The following is a 23,591-nucleotide window of genomic DNA, read 5'->3' as shown; positions in this document are numbered from 1 at the left end:
CTGGCCGAGAAAGCAGAAACCTGCCTGGAAAGCCCGGCCCAGCAATCCCTCCCTCTCTTCCCCCCCCCACCTTCGGCCCGCCCTGCTAGCTGGTGCTTGTGACATTCAGCAAGGAGGGGATGAACCTGGAGAGACAGATGAGCCGGCGGCGTCGGGCTGATGGAGCAGAGAGGAGCCCTCCCCACCACCAGCCAGGGCAGGGGGGCTGCTAGGGGGCTGCTGCTTGACTGAGAAGTGGGGAGCGGGGGCTGGCTGGCGTCTCCCCCCAAACCCAAGCCCCCACCACCACCTTCCTTTGAGAGGATGGAGAAGGACGGCTGCAGGAGCTGAGAGCTGCCCTCTCCCGGTCTGCTCTGCAGTCACTTCTTGGCAGCCGGGCTGGTCCTTGCCCTGCCCAGCCCATCGCAGCAGAGCATCCTTTGGGAAGAGAGAGAGAGAGGAGAGCCCAGGAGGACCTCCGTCCGTCTCTCAGCATCCTTTCCCTTTTGTCTCCAAAAGGAGGGGAGGAAACGCTGCTGCTGCAAAGAGAAGAGGGAGGGGGAGAGAGAAGAAGGAGAAGAAAAAGACGCGAGCACCCACCCACCCCACATGTCTGCAGCTTGGGGGGTGGCGGCAGGCAGGTCCCAGAAGCCCCGAGCACCCCAGCAGAAAAGGGGAGCCTGCTCTCCGTCACATTCAGACACGAAGGGGCTGAGCCAGCAATAAAAAAGAAGGGGAGAGAGCGAGGTGAGTCTGAACTAAGGTGGTGGGGGGGAATGAAGTAGGCAGCATCTTTTGATACCATCCCCTCCCTCTTCCCTGCTGAAAATCGAGCCCTTTATTATTGGGGGTGTTTCCCACCCCCCATGCATTGCTTGAACTGAGGCTGATGTTGGTGTGGCACTGAGATCAGTGGCTTTGGGGGTGTCCATGGGAAGTCCTCCCCCTCACTTATAAGGCTGGAAAAGGAAGAGGTGGGGCAAGGAATAAGGGTGGGTTTTTTTGTTTTGCTTTTTGAAGATTATTAATAATAATAAATTTTGAAATCAAGGTGAAATCGAGGACCAGCCTGTCTGTCCTTCCTGGATAGCCCAGGTGGAGAGACTGCTCCCCCCCCCCCGGCCACTGCTTCCCCCCCCCAAAAAAAATCTGTAGTGCAGCAAACTTTTTGGCGTTCCTATTAGAAGGTCCTTGTGTGTTTGATGTGCGGGGGGGGGGGGGAGATGATTTATGGCCTGAGTTGGTCTAAGAGTTGCCATCTCTGCAGGATGCTCTTTTGGGATGCAGCCGATTTGGGGAGGTGGGAGGCGGTTGGAGAGAAGAGAATGAGGATGGAATTCTTGGTCCTGGAAAGGGAATTCATTCTGGTAGCATCGTGAAAGCCTGAGATGAGTTTCAGGGGTGGGAATGCATTTTAATTTGCCAGATTCTCTCTCTCTCTCTCTCTCTCTCTCTCTCTCTCTCTCTCTCTCTCTCTCTCTCTCTCTCTCTCTCTCATACACTCAAACATCAACTTCCCATCCTGTAGTTTTGGAAGATTGTGGAAATGTGTGATTATGATGGCTGCATTAAGCTGGTTTAAAAGGTGGTGGTTGTTGTTGTTGTTATATAATACACATATAAAATATCCCACACAAACACAGAAAACAAGCAATTCTGATGCCCTAAAAATGCCTTCAGAACTTCATTTGTTTTGTTTTCAAATAATTGCCTCAACTGGAAGCCATTAAAAATAATTTTTGACTAGAGGAATGAGGCTTGCAACTCCCAACTATTACTTCACCTGAAGGGAGGGGGGATTTCAGGGATTTCAACATTTGGATTATCTAAAGATTATCGCTACCGGACCATTTGCATGTTTTTGGAAGCCCCCACTGATCTTGGTGGAACTTGTCTTCCCAGGAAACATGCAAAGAGCCAGGCTGCACTTGTTAAATATTTCAAATGCAGAGGAAAAATTGAGAAAAGGTGTCCAAAATCCACAGCTGCCCCTCCTCTAGGGGGCACTGTTTTGGGATCCCACGGGGTGGGGAAATTGATGAGTTTTCAGTAAAGAGCAGGCAAGATTTACAGGAAAAGGCCAATTGGCCTGTTCTTGAATAGATCCGAGATCAGATTGCAAATAAGCAGTGCATCGTAACACCATTTGCTGGCTTAACCAGAAATAAAAGAAATATTTGAAACATGATCACATGTGGTTTGAAACCTGTGGGGAGAGAGGGTCTTTAGGAGACCAACCCACTCCTCTCACCCTCATTCAATGGCATTTCTACCCTTCTAAGGAACATTTAGATTAAGAAAAATGTGTGCTTGTGGTATGGATCCTTTTGGATTGAGGCGGTGGGGGGGGGAGATCTTGATTATGTTTTATTTATCTTTTGGTGGGGGAGGGAAGGAAAAGGACACTGGGAGAAATAGTCAGTGCCCGTGGTGCTTCTGATGTCAAGGACAGCTGCCAGCCCATCCCCAAAAAGGAGGCTGCTTACTTCTCTCTGCCTCCGTACTGCACAGGAAACTGCAGTGATCAGAAATGTGGGTTAAAGAATTGCAAGGGAGCAGAGTGGGCTGAGCCCAGAGGGGGGGGGGAGAAGAGGAGGGTCCTACCGGCTTTCTTCTGCCCACCCACGGCTGCACACTTCCCCAGAAAGTCGCCCAGCTCTCTGCTTATTATTACCCCTTAGGGTCCGTTTCGAAATCCAAGCTTCCACAACAGGGAGAGGAGGCCAGTTTTTGTGGCCTGCCTACCTGCAGCCAAGCTGGCAATAAGCATTTTTGATGCTCTGCCTTGAGAGATGGTGGTAAGAGAGCTGACTGTACCACCCTAGCCTGCCTTGCTTGCACACCTTCTCCGGTGCACGGTGCACCCTGTTCCTGCACTACAGCTTCTGCCATTGTGGCACCTTTTCTTTCTTGCTTTGCCTCTGGATTGAGTGGCCAGCCCTGCATTCGATTCAGAGCAAGGACGGAGGCTGGCTGCTGGCGCAGGCTAGGCTTGGTTTTCTGCTGTGGCTGCAATCTATAGGAATTGTTCAACAGTTTTCCTTTGAGGCTGGTCTTGTCTCTTCTTTATCTATAAAATCTCTCTAGGGTGCTGGAGGGAACAGGAAGAGTGGTGGGAACGAAGGGCGAACATACGCTTGCAAACTCTTAGATGCAATTGCACAAAAGCCCGGCAATGGAATGATCTTTCAGGCACCTGGGTCCATTCGCACACTCAAACTCCTCCACTCAGTGGTTCTCAGATGCCAACCAACATCAAATCAGTACTTTAATGTGGCAGCACCAATTCTTTGGAACTCCCTGCTCATTGATATTAGGCAACTGCCTTTGCTTCATTGGTTTTGACACCTGCTAAAACCCTATTTGGTTTAGGCAAACCTACCCAGACATGTAACTTTATTACCCACGTTTGTTTATTTTCTTAATGTCGATTTTAATCCATATATTGATCATTTTGTTGTGTTTTCTGCTTTAAAGTCTGTTTTAATGAATATTTTATGACGTTTTCTGTAAACCACTTATAGATCTCCCCCCCCCCGCCCCACGGTTAAGCGGTATATCAATTTTGAAGAATAAAAATTTAGGTGCACCTTTGTAACACTCCGCTTCTAATACGAACGATCGCTGTACTCCTCACCTGATGCCAGCCTTATATCTAACAGCTCGCTTGGTCACCACATGCGACCAGGAAATGCATGCAGGTGAACGCATGGCATTTCATGCAGGCTGCCAGAGGAAGAATGGATTGCTCCGTTACTCTTCCACCAGCCCACTTGGGAGAAGCCCACAAGAAGAAGGACGTTTCCCCAAGCTTTGAATCACAGACCCTCCAAGTGTCCCTATTTTCCAGGGACGTCCCTGATTTAGAAAAGCCACCCCGGTTTCTGATTTGATCCTGGAATGTCCCACTTTTCCTTAGGATGTCCCTCTTTTCATTGGAGAAATGTTAGAGGGTATGGTAGGATGTTCCTATTTTCACTGGATAAACTTGGGAGGGTATGGAGTTAGTCTGACCCACCGAGCTGTCTGACAGCAATTCTGTATAGGGAAGGTGTTTTTAAAAAATAATGTTTAATGTTTCATTATTTTCTTATATATTGGGACGTCCCTATTTTCATCGGAGAAATGTTGGAGGGTCTGGAATCATTGAAATGTTTTTAATGTCTGCTGTCTAGTTTTTGCCCTGCCCTTTGCCAGTTTGTTATCTGGAGTATGTGAAGTCAGGCCAAGATGGGTTGTGTCTGGGGAAAGGAGACATTGCCTCTGTGTCGCGGGCAATGTTTTCAAAGCGATAAGGATGGAAATCTAGGGGAAGATATGGACTTCCTTGGGACCTTTCGTAGGCCATAGCAATAGCATACTTTCTTGGTTATTTCTCTGCAAAGAAATGGCCGGAGCTCTCCTCTAGTTGGCAGAGAGGAGATTCTGATGCGTTTGGGGGGGGGGGTGTCAGTGGGGGAATTGGGGACACAATGGGAGGCAGGAGACCATTTCTGTTCTGCTGCCACAGCCTAGGAGCTAGGCCCAGGAGGCAGTAGAAAGAATAATAATAGGAGGTCTATGCATTATTGAAACATGAAGTAAGTGACTGCTGGCTTTCAGATGTCTGGTGCTCCAAGGGGTGGTGGTGGGGCGGGGTGGTGGTGGCCGTAGGAGCAAGCAGGTGTCTCTGTGCTGGGAGGAAAGATGGCCCGTAGCTCAGAGGTGCAAAACATGCAGTCTTTGCCATCTCCGGTCACAAAGACGTCGGGAACATCCAGCGAAACTGAATGCTGGACAGACAGGAGGAAGCCTTTGTCCGCACAGCACACGGTTAAACTATGAAAGTCGCTTCCACAAGGGGCAGCAATGGTCACTAACTTGGGCAGCTTTGAAGAAAAAATTGTGGAGGATAAAGCCATTAGTTTGGATCCTACCCTCCAGAGCAGGAGAAAACAAGCTCATTCAATCTTCCATATGACAGCCCTTTAGATAGTTGAAGGTGGCTCTCGTTGTTTCCTCTCAGTCTCCGCTTTTCTAAACTCATCTTATGTAGATGTACAATCCAGGGATGAAGAGCTGTCAAGAGTTAGGTCATCTGTCCAAGAACGGGAGGTGGGAACAAGAATTAACCGACAGAGCATGGAAGTACCCAACCCAAGAGACTTATTCAATACCTGGCTGTTACTGTGAAATATTAATAGCTGGCCGGAGGAGAGCACTGTTGCACTCAGGGCCTTCTTGTGGGCGTCCCATGGGCAAGATCCAGCAGCCAGGCTCTTCTTATGGGCTCCTGTTCTGGATTTTGTAAGAGTGTGGGTCAGTGAGACACTTCTAGCCCAACAGCTTCCTGATCCCTCCATCCCTTTTTCTGCAGTTCAGTGGCGATGGCCGAGAAGAGCCTTGACCCCGCATGCGTCTCCATCGCCCTGGAGGACACGGTGTGCAATTCCGGCTCGCAGGATGCTCCCCTCCTGACCACCCACCTGAAGAAGGTGGAGAACCACATCACAGAAGCCCAGCGGTTCTCCCACTTGCCCAAGCGCTCGGCTGTGGACATTGAGTTTGTCGACCTGTCGTATTCCGTCCGGGAGGGCTCCTGGTGGCGGAAGAGAGGTAGGATGCCCTCCTGGCAGTTGTGCACATGTGTGAATCGGGGCCCGCTGCTTTTCCTCCAAGTCTCTCCTTCCATGGCCCTGCATGGCTCTGTGTGTGCAAACATCTATGCACACGCATGCACACATCTGCACGTGTGCATGCATGTGCATAGATGTGATTTGCTGGCATCCCTCTTAAGCCGGAATATAATGGGAAGAAGTGTGTGGAGAATTGTGACTAATGTACCAAACTAAGCTACATCTGCTTCTGAGTCACAGGAACAGCCTGGCCTGCTTACTGGCTAGTTAGGACATATTTCGTGTCTTCTCTTTCTTCCTGAATGAAAACTGGGAGGATTCAGTGTTTGCTTAAGTGATATAGGAAAGAAGACCTGCAACAAAATGTTGCAGCATGGAGTGTTCCCATTAGTTGTGCTCCATGACACTCCCTTCCATCCCCCTGTCCCATACGTCAGCCAGTATTGCATGCCCACCGAGCATGCTAAGCCCTCATTGGACTGCTGTTTTGGGGTTCCTGCCTTAAAGTCTTCTCCCTATTCAAACTTTTTTCAAAAAGGGACAGATTTGAAGTGAAGAAGGGCCGTGGGGGCCGGCCAAAGTTGTTGACCTTCTTGAGGTTGTTTAGGTTTGTTTGTTTTTTGGATTTTACCCCAGGAAATAAACTGCCACAGGTGCCGGATTTGGAGGTGCCTGCCTTATAGTTTTATTGCGGGTTTGTTTGCTTTTTTCCAAATCTTGCTTTTTCTTTAAACCAGTTGAGCACGGGTGGTGCCATTTTTGGCTACATAAGCATCAGCACTTGCACCTGAACTTCTGAAATCGAGGGATGGGTCCTTATGTGCAATGGAAAGAGACGGGACTAGAAACGGAGGGTGGTGAAGCAGGGAGGAAATTGGCAAAAGCACAGCTGCTCACTTTTGGAACCCTCCGAGGAAGGAGATCTTTGTGAAGATTCAACAGCAATTAAAGACATTATTCTCCCTTATAAAACCCGCTTGTCTCTTGCCCAGCTTTCTGGGAAAGGAGACAGCAACATAGGTGATGAGAGAATTTAGACACTTTGATGGATTTGCTTGATAGCTTGAATCTAAGGTCTTGCAAGCAAGCCTTACAAGACCTCAGCTATCACCTACCTGCCAACTCCAGTGTATATATTAGCTTCCATAAACAAGGTTGTTGGCAATTAAAGCTGCCATCTTGTGCACACTTAATTTGGGAATAAATCCCACTGAACTCAGTGAGACATACTACTAAGTAAATCAAATCATAGGGTTGGACCGTAACCTACCCAGTAGCTGAAATGGCTGGTTCAATGCATAGCACTTTTCATATTGTAACCTACCCAAGGGACCTCAGGGTGAAGGGTGAGATGATGATGATGATGATAAAATCCAATGGGGTCCATCCAATGAAACCGAAGGAATGGACAGACTAAAGGAAGGCCTTCTTCTCTCAGCGCATAGGGAAGCTGTAGAATTTGCTAGCCCAAGATGTTGCGATGGCTGTCAATGTGGGATAGCTTTCAAGGAGGATTAGATAATTTTAAAGGGGAATTAGACAAATTCATGGAGGGGTAAGGCTATCAATAATGACCAACGATGGCTGCATCACCTCTAGTATTAGAAGCACCATGCGCTCCTGTGGCACAGTGGGTCAACACATCTGACTGTCAACTGGAAGGTTGGTGGTTCGAGCCCAGCCAGGGATGGCTGTGGCTGGGTTCCTGCCTTGCAGGGGTTGGACTAGATGATCCTCAGGGTCCCTTCTAACTCTACAATTCTATGCTTCTATGAACAGCAACAGTTGGAGAGGGCAGTTGAACTCATATTTTGCTTATGGGCGTGCCAGAAATACTTGGTTGACCATTGTGGCCGGGGGCGGGGGGGGGCGGAGAGAGAATGCTCTATGAGGAACATAGGACACTGCCTATCAGACCATTGGTCCATCTACCTCAGTGTTGCCTACACTGACTGGCAGCATCTCTCCAGGCATTCAGACAAGGGTCTTTCCCATACCTGCCTGGAGATGCAGGGGATTGAACCTGGCACCTTCTGTGCACAATAGGTCTACCATTGAGCCATCACCCTTCCCCTAAATGGCCCCTTTGGTTTGATCCTGCTACAGGTCTCTTCTAATGTTCTCATGTGTCCAAGTCCAAAACTGTCAGCTTGTTCCTCCTTTGCCATTTAGCCAATCGTTTGGGAGCAGAGCCCCTTGTTTTGCATGCAGGAGGTCCCCGAATTCAATCCTTGGAGTGCCTTGTTTAAAAAAGCTCCATTCCATGTCCATTACACATTTAAGGAACCATGATGCCACTTTAAAAGCTATGGCTTTTGCCCAAAGGATCCTGGCTAGCTGTAGTCTCTTAAGGGTGCTGGGAAACCCGCAAGCAGGACCTGAGAATCCCATCAACTGGTATTCAGAAGCATTTCTGCCAGCAGCCTTGGAGGCAGAGCATCGCCATCCTGGCTAGTAGCCACCGATAGCCGTCTCTTCCATGAACAGGTCCCCAGCCCTTGATCCACCTGACCCCTGTTCCCACACAGGGCTCTAGTATTTTTGCACACCCCACATGGTGAGAGAGGTCCCACATCCCATGAAGTTCCAGAGGCAGGATTTCTGCCTCTGGGATGGGGACTCCCCACCTGAAGGCATGCCTTCTTCTGCTCAGTCTCCCCGAAGATCTGATGCCTTGATGCCAGGCAAGAACATGTGATGATAGGGAGATAAATTTAGCATCTGTTTCCTGCCCCAGCCACGGGCATCTTTCCCTCTCTTTCTCTGAGCTCTCTGGGGAGCCTGATCCTGCGTAGGCGGCACCGTTGCTCCGCGCATATAAATCAGTGCTGCAGAAAGCCGGGGGAGGGAGTTATGGCAGGTGGGAGGTGGTAGCCTGCCTTAATTAGCTCCTCTGCATGGGATGCCAATCACCAGCCCCACCCCCCAAAAAGCAAAGCCCCCAAAAGAAGACATTTTCTTTGGAAAGCATAAGGTCGAGAGCACGCCAGCACGGGGCAGAGCCAAAGGGTGCTGAGCTCAAGAAAGGGAGCATTGGGAGCATAGGAAGCTGACTTATACGGCGTTCACACCCACACTGTACATTAAAAGCACATGATTTCTCCCAAAGAATCCTGGGAACTGGAGTTTGCCAAGGGGGTGGGTGGGAATCAAAGCTCCACAGGGCAAACTGTAGTTCCCATGATTCTTTTGGGGTGGGTGGGAGGGGTGAAGCCTTGTGCTTTGAATGTATGGGGCAAATGCAACCCGAGTCAGACCATTGTTCCGTCTAGCTTGGTATTGTCTACGCAAACCCGACAGCGACTTTCCAGGGTTTCAGCCATGCTGGCGTCTTCTGAATGCCAAGCAGATGGTCTGCCACTGAGGATTCGTCAACACTTCTGCTTGTGCCATGCTTCAAAAGCACAGGTCCAAGCAGTTTTGTCGTTTCCCCGCTGCCCCCCCCCCCAAGCCTGCTCTATAGCGCTTAATCAGAACACACAGCAATCCATGGGAAACCTGGTTGCCGTTTACTCCAATTCAACACTAAAGAGCAGGGTAGCACCACCAGGGAAGTGCCCAAAGTGAGCATGTGCGCGCGTGCACTATTCAGGAGCATGTCGCTCTAGGGAACCACCTGTTAATCCTTACCCACTAGTGCAACCTGCGTAGGTGACCCCATCAAATGGGCTTGCTATCCATGCACAGTGCCCCAACCAGGGCTTTGATCGCCCTCCTGGCTTGGCCACTCATCCAGGACTGCAGACAATAGGACAGTAAGGAAGTTGTCCCAGTGGCTGACAACGACAGGCTGCCTTTGGCTTGGCAGGTCACAGGTTGGGCAATCCTGCACTCAGTGGTCCCCCCCCCCCGAATGTTTATCCCATTGCTTCAGCTTTAGGAAGAGGGAAGGGGTGGGTTGATAGAGTTTTGCTCTGCCTTAAGCCAGTAAAATCCAGGTTAATCCTACTTGGGATTGACTTTGTGGAGTCCTTGAAGAAGCAGCTTCCTCCACTGTCCCTGATAAACGCTGAGCGTCAGTTGGGTCCCCTCTCTCCACCTGGCCCGGGTCAAGCTTTCTGGGAGAGATTTGACCCCTTGCTGCATGCCATCCCTAACCCGAGATGGCTGGTGGGAATTATTTATGTTTTGCATAAAAAGCTTGCCTGTGCTTGCGTTGACAGTTGTATGACCCCCCTTGTCCATGCTGTGTTGCTTTTTAGGGCAAAGGCCATAGCTCAGCGATAGAGCATCTGTTTTGCATGGAGAAGTTCGCAGGTTCAATCCCTGGCATCTCCAGGTTAGGGCTGGGAGAGACTCCCTGGTCTGAAACCCTGGAGAGGTGCTGCCGGTTAGTGCAGGCAATACTGAACTTGGTGGGCCAATGGGTTTGAATTGGGATGAGTTCCTGCATTCCTAGGAGAAGTCCACTGACTGCGCCCTGGTAGCTCAGTCAGTAGAGCAGAAGACTCTCAGTATCAGGGTCATGGGTTCTAGCCCCATGTTGGGCAAAGGATTCCTGCATTGCAGGGGGTTGGACTAGATGACCCTTGTGGTCCTTTCCAACTCTACACATTCTCCTCAAGCACTTAGGAAGCCGCCTTATATCTCGACTCAGACCATTGCTCCATCGGGCTCAGTTGGGTCTGCACTGACCAGCAGTGGCTTTCTAGGGTCTCAGGCAGGGAGAATTCCCGACCCTCCCTGGAGATGCTGAGAATTGAACCTGGATTTTTTTTTTGCATGCAAAACCGCTGAGCTTCAACCCTTCACCCGAGATTGCGATTCTGCACACTGCAGTATGCGTGCAGAACGTCTGAGTTGCACTGATGGCAGATTTCCCCAGCTCCAAGCAAAGTCTGGATTAGTGCAGAGACCCCTGGTTAAAGAGGTTTTGTGAAAGGTTTGTGGGGTGCTCTTTCTGGGGGATCAGGCCCCATCAACCAGACCCTGATCTGGAAGAAGAAGGGAAAGCAAACCTTGCCGAGAAGAATGTCCTCACTGGCGCTGCCTGAGCAGAAGTAGATTTGCAGCAGCTGAGCTCAAGGCAGGCGGAGGTTACTGGCAGTCAATGAACTCGAGTAACCACACTGCTCTGCGCCGCAATCGTGTCTGAGTGGCAGGCCAGCGGCATCTCTCTCATGCTGCGGGGGGGGGGGGGAGTCCTTCCTATTTTTTCCCTGGGTTTTCTTGCAATCGCTCACAGATTAAAATCTACTGGTTCGTTGTTTCCCCCCTCCCTCCAGTCCACCTCTCTTCCCCTTCCCCCTCTTCAAACCAACAAGAGGCATTGCCTACATTCGTGTAGCTCAGTGGTTCTCTGTCTAAGCTCTGGGGCTTAGTCCGAAGTATAGGGTTTTGCCCCAGAACCTGTTTTCAGTGTCGGGGCTCAGCTTTGCCAAGGAATGGGGGCTGGGAGGAAGGAAGAGCTCTCTTTGAGGATGTGCAGAGCGGTTTCCTTATGGCACTGCATAGCGACAGACATCTGGGGGGTTGTCAGAAAAGAGGATTTGGGGCAGGCTTTTGCCCAGGTGACAAATCTGTTTAGAAGGTTCATGGCTGCAATATATGCAGCAAGCAGTTACACACACACACACACACACACACACACACACACACACACACACACACCAAATCCAATTTCACTGATTTTTTAAAATTATTATTACTGTATCTGTTTTTCACCTCTACGGTCTCAGCATATGAGAATGGTTTGGGTGGAAATTTTCCCAGCTTGTTTTTGCAGGGTTACTGTGCTAGGATCACTTCAGAAGTCAATATTAACAAGGCAGAGAAAGAGGTTTTAGAATGCAGGGGATATGATCTGCAAAAGAGAGATCAGATTAGGTGGGTTATAAATCTGCCATCCCCCTAACCTACTGGACTTTCCTAGCAAAATGCTGACAGGGATATTTGTGCTCAAATGTTCCTTCCTCCCTGTTAGGTGGCATGACTTCTCACTGAGTACAGCTCCTTGTGGCCAACCCACCGCTGAGACAGTTTCTCATTGAAAGGTATTCATGTTCAGCTGTTAAAATTCCAGATACCATTTCAAACATGGAACAGGCTCTGGCAAGGAAAGCTTTCTAGTCTAAGACATCCCTTTCCAGCCTGGTCCCCTGCAACAAGCTTTACTCGCCCCAGGTGACCAGTTGGGTGACTGTTATGAAAACAAGAAAATATTTGGGATTGTAGCCCTGATAATGTTTATTTCTAGTCCTGGGTTTCAGCATTCCATACCTCAGCTGGTCTCTCTTTATACGGTAGCATTTGGGTTGTGTCACAGGTGCGATAGCGGCTACTCTAGAGTAACGACTCCTCACAACTTTGCATTTTCATGCTTTTATTAAGTGCACACTATTTACAGTGCAGAGTCAGTACTATGTACATGTTGTCAGTCTAGGTCAGAACCTCCGAATGGAGATTCGCACGTCTTTTTCCAGCAAAGTAGTCTGGGAATACTGAATCTCCGCCCCCGTCGCTTCTTGCGCAATTCCGGGACCGGCGGGAGTGGTCTTCTTGCCGCGCTTTCCTTGCTTCCCCCTTCCTTTCCTAAGTGGAGCAGTGGCTCCGCTACTCTGCCTGAGCCATGCCCTCTGCTTCCTGATTCCCCGCTGGAGACATCCCCCTCCCCGCTCCCACTGGCGCTGGGAGAAGAGCTTGTGCTTAAGATGGGAGGAGGCTGTCTGTAGCTTCTGTCCCTCACAGGTTGGATGGGTGGAAACCCTAAATTTCATATTATTTTTTAATTCAGCCCTCCCATAGGGAACATCTTCTTTTCAAAATAGGTCAAAGGCAGGAAGACCATGCTTGGTATTTGCTGGAATTGGCAAACTTATTCTTTATTCCCAGTGATGCCTGTGGCTTGGGGTTCGTCTTGCAAGACAACAAAAGCGCTGGGGCAGATATTCCCAAATGTCAGGGCCGGCCTCAGCCACCAGAACAACCTAGATGGAGTCTGAGTTTGCCGTCTCTTCATTCACCTGCCTTGCAGCTGTTTACCTCATCCTGCAGCTGTGCTCTTACTCCCTCACCCCTTATACTTGGGCCCCTCTGCCTGTATCATCCTCTCTCTTTCCCCACACATCTTTCCACCTGTGCTGTTTCCCTAGGCAGCCATTTTGCCATTTGCAAGGGGTTGTGGGAAAGCACATCCGAGTTGCTAGGCAACTGTAGGGCCGCATAACACAGCCTGGACCACAGCACGCCACTGAGAGTTGGCGCACTGCAGAAAGTTGCTTCCATAGGAAATAACCTGAGCTAACTCACGGCAGTGAGCCAAGTCACATAAAGGGAGGAAAAGGCAAGAATTTCCTTCTTGTCCCCTAGCGCAGTTAGTTGGTGGCTTCCACATTACATACTTTGGTGCTGCTGATGCATTGCAATTTCCACCATCGACTGGAAGTGGAATTAAATGGCTGGTCCTGCAATACACTTAATATAGCGCTATTTTCTACAGCAGTGCTTCTGCCAAGGCCCATCTCTAATGTTTGCTCAGAAATAAGTTGCGTTCAGCAAAGTCTCCAAAGAACTTAATTAGAAGCTTCCTCTTTTCAGCTTCTGTTACCTTTATCAGCTGCCCTTCCGTGCAGGGATGGGATAAATGACTGATTGCATCTTAATGCTCCTTAATTGCCACATAATTAGTTAGTTTCTGTTCACCATTCCGGGGAGCGTTAATTTCTGATTTCCTCTCTTTTTTCATCCCTCCCCCTTTGATTGTAAAATCCTGGTATTTCATTTGTCAACTTAACTTTGCCATTGAAAGGGGCGGGGGTGGGGAGGATGACATCAGTAATTAAAGTTTCCTCCCCACAGGGAACAAGAACTGATTAATTAAGGGGCAATTGATTAATCCCCAGCCACCCTGAAAAGAAGCAATCAACAGGGCAGATGGGGCAATCAGGACATTACTACACTAGGACCTTTGAAGCCACAGTGGACATCCTGATGCTACAGTTGTGCTTTATTGAGAATTAATTGCCACAAATCAAGTTGTGGGGTTGGGGAGAAGGGAGCCACACAAGAATAACCTGAAATACAACAGACTGGCAACAACCGAGGGGCTCTATTATGGGGCGGTTGCTCCTCAGATGTGCATTTATTTATTTTTTGCATCATCCTTATGGCATGTTTGGCAAAAACCACTTGTCTGTATTTCACACATATCCCCATCTAATTCAGATTTACCCATTCCTGGTGAAATCTGACAAATAAATAAATTGTTGCTACTGGCCTGTTTGCAAGTTAAGTCTTTAAGCCCTCTGTTTGTTAATAAAAAGTCAGTAAGTTCAGGATGGCAATTCCAGACAAAATGCCAATTACCTTTATTCCGAGTAACAATGCAGTGGTTTGTACTGTTCCCTAAACCTCTGTCTTCTCAATAAGCATTCACCTCCCTGCAAAACTACCAGTTTGGATTATCGAAAGCTGCTGTATACAAATCAAACCCCTTGGTCCACCAAGCTCAATATTGTCTACACTGACTGGCAGAAGCTCTCTTAAGGCTTCAGAGTGAGTACTTCCCTGCCCTCACTGGAGATGATGCCAGGGCATTCTGCATGCTAGGCAGATGTTGTACCACTGACCTATGTCTCTTCCTCAGTTCCTTGATGCTACAGACTCTCTCTCTAAAGGGATGACTTCTCTAGAGTGACAGCCTGCTGCTAGTCACATGTCATTAAACTTATCCAGCAAGCAAAAAACAGAAAAAAGCTCATGCTAATTGGACACTTAAGCCCTTAGTAATGCTAAGCACGATTAACAGCTGCTCTCTGCATGTTGCTGGGTGTATACTAAGCAGGTCACTGTCGGCCATTGATCTGGTGGGTGCAAGTAGGAGTGACTTTGCCAGGTCTTCTGAGACTCAGGGGAGGAGCCTGGGGAGGTATGGGTGGAGTCTCTCAGTGTGTGGGTGGAGCTTAGTGAAGGGAGGAAGTCTTGGTGGGCCAGGAGACAGAGCAGGGGTAGCTTTGATGGCTCAGAGGTAGAGCCTAACTGAGCTCACGTATTATTTGTAAAACATCTCATATGTGCCAGGTGCTGTACAGGAATTGAGAAGACGCATCAGTCTGAGACAAAAGGAGAAGGGAAAGCTTAACACCATCAGGGAGAGAGAGAAAAGGAGAGAGATTTAATTGTCTAGGAAGGAAAGTCAAACCCACAAAGCCAAATAGGATTAGAGGAGACAACAGAAGTTTTCTTAAACAAAGAAAAAGGCTGGCCAGAAAGTTTTCACCCAGGTGAACAGTATTAATATGAGGATGCTTTGAATGTGCTTTGAATGAATGTTGTGGATCTACCCTAACCCAATTTATTGAGTCTCTGTTCTTATTCACTTGCACAAAGTTCATGCAAGGGTTAGATTGTGTCCATTCTTCATTGGGCATTTGTTCTGATTTGTTTGCAGGGTAGTTACGGTATATGACAAGAAGGATATATCCTGATTTGCTTGCAGGTTGTTCAAGTATCTTCCTTTAATCGTTCATTCAGCCCACATTTTCCAATACATTTCTCTGTCCCATTCTTTCGTTTGTTCGTTTTCTAAGTGGACTTATTGCACTAGGAGGGACAGAGCATTTCAATCCACTTTAACTGTGCAAACTTAGAAGCTCCAATATCCTTCCTGCAAAATAGAAAAACTTCTGGAGGGCAGACCAAAGATGAATATTGTAGAGTTGTGGTACTGTGGAGCCCTCTAGCGGTGGTACTCACTTCACAGCTGCTGATTTAGTTATTCGTTTTAAGCACATTGCAAAGTAGCCAAGTTGTTCAGCGATGTCTTCATCCAGGGCTGGATTTAGGTTTGATGAAGCCCTAAGCTACTGAAGGTAATGGGGCCCTTTATATGCCCAGCTGTCCTTTGTCAACAACAAATTGTCGCTGTTTCTTGTGTTGAATATATGCTATATGGTAATTTATGGACCTAATAGGTATCTAAAGCCATTTCATAGCTGCCAAGTTTTCCCTTTTCTCGCGAGGAAGCCTATTCAGCATAAGGGAAAATCCCTTTTAAAAAGGGATAACTTGGCAGCTATGAGCCATTTGCACATAACAAAATATGTATTTTATCATATGGGCGGGGCCTATTACTTACATCATAGGCACCTACACAACACAGGTATCTGAAGAAGTGTGCATGCACACGAAAGCTCATACCAATAATAATAATAATAATAATAATAATAATAATAATAATAATTTATTTATACCCCGCCCATCTGGCGGTTGGTCTCTAAGGCGCTACTGGAAGGAATTTTTTTATTTTGTTTTGTACACAACACAAAACACTGTTGCTGTATGTAGGTTTTATTTTATTTGTTTTTTTATCTTATATTTTGGAAATGTGCATCCAGTTGTTGTTTTTCCTTTAAGTTTTTTTGGGGTCCCACAAGAGAGTGGGGCCCTAAGCTATAGCTTGTTTAGCTTATACGTACGTAAATCCAGGACTGTCTTCATCTGTGCATGTGTGCATGCGTCTGCAGTAGATAGGAGTCTAAGCGAAGATCCTAAAAAATATTTGCCATGTGGATCTTGTGTGAAGCAAGTCTGACAAAATCCAGCTCCCCCTGGCTGGATTCTGCAAGGGCCCTTCATCAAGTGCCTTATCTCTTCCTGTCAAAGGCTATTGGACTTGCTAAGCCTCCACAGCCGGAGGCAGCAGTGGTTCTGAATCTCAGTTGCTGGAAGCTACAGGAGGGGAGAAGAGGGCTCTTGTGCTCAGGTCCTGCTTGCCTGCTTCCCGAAGGCATCTTGGTGGTCGCTGTGAGAACAGGATGCTGGACTAGATCCAGCAGGGATCTTTTGATCTTCTTATGTTCTCCCTCCTCACACATCTAGTTGCAGGTTCAGGGGTAATATGTGCGGCAGGAGGAAGGGCAGGAGAATGAAAGATTAATCACCTTTTCCCAAAGCAGCCTTCCCCAATCCTCAAAGTGGCTCAGTGGGGCTGCTAATTAGCAAAACAAAACCCACAGGAGACGTATTAATAACGCAGCCTCCATCTCTCTTTGGTCCTTATTCAATTTATATTCTTTTCTTCATTCTGGTGTGTGGCACTGGTGTTTTTAATTATTATTGTTATTAACACGTATCCGTTGCCTTGTACGAAATAAAATAAATAAAAATCTCAAAGTGATTTGACGAGGTAAAAAACTGTAACTCACGGAAGCAATTTAAAACCGTGAAAACATTTGAAAACAACAAACATTGCAAAAGACCTAAAAAGCTCATCCAGTAATGTATCTGTGAATGCAAGACCTCCTACCCAGCCCACTAAAACAGTGTTTCTCAACCAGTGTGCCTCCAGATGTTTTGGGACTACAACTCCCATCATTCCTGACCACTGGTCTTGCTAGCTAGGGATGATGGGAGTTGTAGTCCCAAAACATCTGGAGGCACACTGGTTGAGAAACACTGCACTAAAAGACAGTCCCCAACATAGGAGGCAATATTAATTAACCAAAGGCCTGAGCCATAGTTGTCAAGTTCTCCCTTTTAAGGGAAATTCCCTTATCCTGAATAGGCTTCCTCGCGAGAAAAGGGAAAACTTGACAGCTATGGCCTGAGCGGGCAAAAAGACTGGCAGTGATGGTGCCAGGCACATCTCCCGGAAGCTGTAGGAATCGTGAGCCATGGGGTGAAACTCACCAAGTCAACCTACATGCTGTACATTTCAAACACATTCAAAGGGTGCTCTTTCCCTCAAAGGTTTCTGGGAAGTGTGGTTTATGGGTTGCTGGGAACTGGAGCTCTGTACCCAGAGTCCTTTGATGGAAAGAATGTGCTTTCAAGCATTGCGGGTACACAGCCTAAGTGTTTACACAAGGGGTGGCTAACCCTCTTTGACCCAAGGACCATATTTGCCTTTGGCCCTGTCTCTGGGAGGGGGCCACATGCCCAGTAGTGTGTGCAAAATCATGGAGAGCTACTGCCGGTCGGTGTAGACAAGTCTAAGCTAGATGCTCCACCGGCCTGACTCAGTACAAGGCAGCTTCCCTGTGTTCCAGCCGCTTGCTCTGTCCATCCCCCTGTTTTGCTTTCCATATTGCGGTTGGCATCACAGTGGTTGCCAGTAAGAATCAGGTCATTTTGAAATTCTGCCAAAATCTGCCGTCCGTCTGCGGGAGGGAGATGGGCCCTGCTGACCTCGGCTCCCTTCCTGGAACTCAGCAAAGCATCCAAAATTGATTCAAGTTCTCCGTTTAGGGGCTGGGCGTTCCCTGAAACGCTATACACCTCCTCGCTAGGCCTGGTCTGGACTGCTTCAAGACAGGAAGGAGCGGTTGATGAAGTAAACTAGGAACTAACGTGTGTACCCTTACTCCCAGTACCAAAGATCACGCCTTTGTCTTCTGAGCTAGGTTGTGGACACACTCTACATTTAAATTTTGAATTAAATTTTAAAGCGAGGGTTCATTTAAAGCACGTGGTTTTCCGCAAAGGAGCCTGGGAAACGGTAGTCTAAGTTGTAGCTCTGTGAGGGGTAAACTTCAGCTCCCAGAAGTCTTTGGGGGAAGCCATGTGCACCAATAATAATAATAACAATTATTATTATTATTATTATTATTATTATTATTATTATTATTATTATTATGAGTGTGAAGTGCTTTCAGCCTCCGTTAATCCCAAGGAATTCCTGCGCTGAGAATGCTTCCAGGCAACAGCTGCTTTGCCAGCAGCACTTCAACAGGTAAAGCTTTCATCAGAGTAAGGAGAGGATGCAATGGTGGAAAGGTCTGAAGCGCTTGCTCTGCATGCAGAAGGTCCCAGGTTCAATCCTCAGCATCTCCAGGCAGGACTGGGAAAGTCCTTCCCTGAAACCCTGGAGGTTGCTGCCTGTTAGTGCAGCTACGGTAATACTAAGCTAGATGAACCAAAGACCTGACTCGGCATAAGGCAGCTTTCTATCATGTTTGGAGAATGACACCATGGGCTGAATTCCCGCATCCCTGTTAGGCAGGTGTTTAAAAGCACAGGGACTAAAACAGAGGAGGGGTGAGGAAAGGGACATGGCCCCTACCCAAGAATCTGGTGGTGGTGATGCAAAGGAGCTTTGCTTGGGACTAAGAACATGGTCTAGCATCCTGCTCTCAGAGGGGCCACCCAGATGCCTGTGGGAAGACTGCAAGCAGGATTTGAACACAAGAGCATTTCCCTCTCCTGTGGTTTCCAGCAACTGGTGTTCAGGAGCATGACTGCCTCTGATCATGGAGGCAGAGCATAGCCATGGGGGCCAGAAACCATCTATAGCCCTCTTCTCCACAAATTTGTCTCGTCCTCTTTTAAAGCCATCCAAGTTAGTGGCAAGCACTGCTTAGGTTGGGCGATATCTCAATATACCATCCCAAACTGGTTTGAAGTCCATACCGTGGTATTGGTTTCATAGTTCTTGACCTGGCAATATATTGCGAATCATGGTGTGTGTTAGGGCTGGGCGATATATCGTCGAAAACTGGTTTTAAGTCCATATCATGATATTGGTTTTATAATTTTTGACCTGGCAAAATATTGTGAATCATGATTTTTGTGTGCTACGCATAAATCACAATGTGGGGGAAACCATGAAGCCAGCCAATGCCTCTACACAGCTCCACCCTTATTTCAGATCTTGCGATATATCAGTATATCGGAATGTTTAGCTGGTGATATATCGTGATGTTGAAAACCAGATATTGCCTGGCCCTAATCACTGCCTCCTAAATCTTCCCACATTCAGCTTCCTTGGACGGTCCCAAGTTCTCACAGAGTTGCCCCAACTCACATGCCTTCTGAACTCAGAACTTTTGCAAACTCCGCCTCATCCCCCACCCCTTTCCCAGAATGCCTTGTGGTTCCCTCCAGCTTGCTTTCCCAATAGATTCTGCTTCTTGCCCCATCTGCTGACAGGGCAGCTATTTGGTTGATGGGATCTGTGCATGGCCTGTCCATTTTCCGATAAAGCACATACCAGGAGATTAGTGGGGCGAAGGGTTGCAGGAGTCGAGAATGATGAGCAAATTTGGCAAGAACAGACAAAGCTGGAGGCAGACACTGATCCTCGCGACACAGATCTCGCTCCCTCTCTCTTTTTAAACTCTTTCTCAATAGCGCTGGCAAAGAATGTCATTGTACGTCTTCATTTACGCAGAGCTGGGGTGGGGTGGTGACTGGGGCAGGGTTTCTGCTAGCCATTAGTTTGGGCAGGAAATCTGAAGCTTAAAAGGTATTCCTGCTTATCGCTGCCTCACACTTTCTCGAGGTTATAGGTAGGTAGCCGTGTTGGTCTGACGTAGTCGAAACAAAATAAAAATAAAAAATCCTTCCAGTAGCACCTTAGAGACCAACTAAGTTTGTCATGGGTATGAGCTTTCGTGTGCATGCACACTTCTTCGGATACACTGAAACAGAAGTCACCAGATCCTTATATATAAGTGAGAGGGTGGGGAGGGGTATTACTCAGAAGGGTGGTGGGAATGGGTGATTAACTGATAGGTGTGGTAAACCTGTTGACGACTGTTAACAACTACAATTGGTCTTACTTTCTCGAGGCTCACTCTTAGCAACCAGGGTTAGCCATTGTGAGTGCAGTGGTTAGAATGTCAGATGAGGACCTGGGAAACCAGGGTTCAAATTCCCACTTGACCAAAAAGCTCACTGGGCGACGAGTCACCACTGCTCTCAATCTAACCTACCTCACAAGGTTGTTGTGAGGATTAAATGCAGAGAAGAACCATGCATGCCACCTTAATCTTCTTGGAGGAAAAGATCCCGTTTACCTTCCCGCCACAGCGGTACCTATTTATCTACTTGCACTGGCATGCTTTCAAACTGCTAGGTTGGCTGAAGGTGGGACAGAGCAATGGGAGCTCACCCTGTTGCGGGGATTTGAACTGCCGACCTTCTGTGGTTTAGACCGCAGCACCACACGAGTCCCATCCATGGAGTGTAATTATGTCACTCGGTGTTGTAATAAAGGAGGTTTGAAGCCACAAAACTTGCTCCCATCCCAAATGTGTCAAATGCTGACAGGTGTGTCCTCCACTGTCTCTCAGACATGGGTGGGGAACTTGAGGGTCTTCCCTGCATGTTTTTGGATACCAGCTCCCTTCATGTTGGCTGGGGCTGGGGAGAGATGGAGCCCCACAGCATTGGGTGGCACTCAGGTTCCCCCCCCCCCCTGCTCTCTGACTTCTGGGGCAGCCCTCGCAACCTGCCCACCTTCCTCCCTCTTTTCCAGGATACAAGACACTGCTAAAATGTCTGTCTGGGAAGTTTTGCCGCCGCGAGCTTATCGGGATCATGGGCCCATCCGGAGCTGGGAAATCAACCCTCATGAACCTCCTGGCTGGTTACCGGTGAGCCAATGCCCTTTCCTCTTAGAGAGGCATGTTTTTAACTGAAGGGGTTGGGATCGTTACAGCTCCTGCTTTAACTGTTGTTGCATTGTCAGATTTATGTCCTGTAATGAGCATATATCACATGATGTTTTATGTCATGTGATGAACACGGATCATCTTTTCCAGGACAGGGTGGGGAACCAGTTTTCCTATATCTGACCTGCCCGTCACGGGCCAAATTTGACCAGTAGGTGGATCTTCAGCCAGCGTAGCCAATGGTTTGGGGTGATTGGAGTGGGTGGAGGCTCTATGTTTTAAAGGACCCTGGCCAATTTACCCTTCACGGACCTCCTCCAACACTGACCCCACATCTTCACTGTAGTGGGGTCTTGTCAGTGTGGCCCCTACTTGAGTGTGGGTCATTGGCAAATGCCCAACCACATCAACTGTTCTCTCAAGAGAGAATGCCAGATTGGGGAAAGCCCATCTAGCTCTATCCCAGCCCTTGACTTCTCCCTTCCTTCAAGCTGGGAACGCTGAGATCAAGGCAGGTTTTCCAGCTCCATGTACGTAGCTCAAGTGGCAGTGAGCCTCTGGCTTTCCAGATGTTGCCGAAGCACAACTCCCAACATCCCAGGTCACTGTTGTCACTTACAGGGAGACGGGCATGAAGGGGCAGATCCTCGTGAATGGGCGGCAGAGGGAGCTGCGCACCTTCCGGAAGATGTCTTGCTACATCATGCAGGACGACATGCTCTTGCCGCATCTCACCGTGCGCGAGGCTATGATGGTGAGCAGGGGAGAAACGGGTCCCAGAAACATTTGGGTGATAGTATGGGGGTGGGGGATTGTGCCAGGAGGAATCTGGAACCTGGAGGAACTTAGGAGGAATCTGGATTTCCAGAGATGTGAAGAGGTCAAGATGGAAGAGAGTCATGCCCTGGAGGCAACAGTAAAGGTTCTCTTCCCAACCCACTTCAGCTCATGGATTCCACATTATGGAGCTTATAGCCTGAGAGAAGATTATTGTCAGGATTCTATTGGTACATCACCTCCTGCCTCATTCCTCCTCAAACTGCAGAGGACTGCAGTTTTGTTGTTTTTAAGCATTGCATTTTGTAAACAGGGACATAGTTCTGTGGTGGAATGTTTAAATGTTTTGCCCCATGTTTAAACAAACAGTCACTGTCTGTACCTCAGAATAGGCTCTGTCAGGAATTTGATTTCTGTGAATTTCAAAGCAAAGTCCCCTGGTGTGCTTCTCCTGGCATAAGGTACAGATCAGAATTTTTTTTTAAAATGCAAATTAATACGGAATAAACACATACAAGACTAACAGGGGTTGGAAATTGGTTCGGCCAACTCTTGTGTCAGGGAGAAAGCCTGTTTAGAACCATCCACTTTGAGTGTGGGGAGATGGTTTTTTTTTATTTACTTTATATGGGAGAATCCCTGAAAGATTTTATGCTTCCACAGTTCAGGAAAGGACCATGTGGTTTTTATTTCTCATGTAGCTCAGCTCTAACGTCTCTGGCACAGTTATGGAAGTTCTCCTTTTTTAAAACCAGGGCTATCCTGAAGCTAGCTCTCATTTGAGCATGTAAAACTCCAGGGGTGGTGGTAGAAGGGATTCGTCCCCCCCCCTCACATCCACAGGTGGACAGGACACCCGCTTTTCAATCACCCGACATCAAATGACCTGGTTTTACTCATGCCAATGACCATTTGCAGGGACCCCCCAGCAAACTAGACTTCATTAGGCTGCTGGAGGCGCATTAACCTGCTCAGATTACTTCCTAAGTAAAACATTTTCACTTCCCTACTCAGGTTTCTGCCAACCTGAAGTTGAACGAGAAGCAGGAAGTCAAGAAGGAGCTGGTGAGTTTGCGTATTCCCCACATTTGAAAACCGAGAGTTTTGTGAGTGATTCCCAACCCCGCCCCCCACGCTGGGCCTCATCAAGTAATGATGGCAAGAGCCCACATTTCGGGCTGCCCTATGGCAACTAAATCTGTCCATTCCCCCCCCCCCCCACTCCCTCTGTGTGGTCCAGGTGGACGAGATCTTGACAGCTCTGAGTCTTTTGGAGTGTTCTTACACCCGCACGATGTCCCTGTCCGGAGGGCAGCGCAAGCGCCTTGCCATCGCCCTGGAGCTGGTCAACAATCCCCCGGTCATGTTTTTTGACGAACCCACCAGGTAAGATGCCAAGGTGTTTCCAGGCTTCCCTATCCCTTCAACGTCACCTGGGGAAAGGCAGCAGGACTCAGTTAGCATCCTAACACAGTGGATGTCGCAGAGATTCCATGGACCTCATTCAGCCTCGCCATCAATTGTGGGGGAGAGGGCCGGAGGCAGTGGTAGGAGGAGGCTCCCCGCTGGGCAAGCAATGGTGCAATTAAGGCTGGAACCTGGGGGTGCAGTCTAGGTGCCCTGTAGCTAAGAAGGTGGGGGGAGGGAGGGAGGGAGGGAGGGAGGGAGGGAGAGAGAGAGAGAGAGAGAGAGAGAGAGAGAGAGAGAGAGAGAGAGAGAGAGAGAGAGAGAGAGAGAGAAATCGCCACCCAAAGAACAGTCCATTATGGCACTCAGGCCCCAATCTCGGTCTTGATTCCTCCAAGCCCATCTGCCTTCCTACTTTCAACCATTTCTGTCTGCTTCCTTCTCCTTACGGCGCATTCACACTATACATCTAAAGCGGTGC

The 23,591-nt window shown here is 48.3% G+C and overlaps 1 protein-coding gene across 1 annotated transcript in view; it reads left to right on the top strand.

The window, feature by feature from the left end:
- The first annotated feature begins 376 nt into the window (after positions 1 to 376).
- Positions 377 to 23,591, top strand: part of ABCG4 (ATP binding cassette subfamily G member 4) — a 35,096-nt gene continuing 11,881 nt past the window's right edge. Inside the window, exons 1-6 of the mRNA XM_035139937.2 lie at positions 377 to 726; positions 5,336 to 5,574; positions 20,791 to 20,908; positions 21,548 to 21,680; positions 22,718 to 22,768; positions 22,944 to 23,089. Of these exons, the coding sequence (XP_034995828.1) occupies positions 5,346 to 5,574; positions 20,791 to 20,908; positions 21,548 to 21,680; positions 22,718 to 22,768; positions 22,944 to 23,089 (677 nt within the window). The 5' untranslated portion in view covers positions 377 to 726; positions 5,336 to 5,345. The remainder of the gene's footprint in view (positions 727 to 5,335; positions 5,575 to 20,790; positions 20,909 to 21,547; positions 21,681 to 22,717; positions 22,769 to 22,943; positions 23,090 to 23,591) is intronic.

The sequence above is a fragment of the Zootoca vivipara genome, chromosome 15 (assembly GCF_963506605.1).
Source record: "Zootoca vivipara chromosome 15, rZooViv1.1, whole genome shotgun sequence".
Classification (NCBI taxonomy): domain Eukaryota; kingdom Metazoa; phylum Chordata; class Lepidosauria; order Squamata; family Lacertidae; genus Zootoca; species Zootoca vivipara.
Note: the sequence above shows the minus strand (reverse complement) of the source record. Positions and strands in the feature narration are given on the sequence as shown.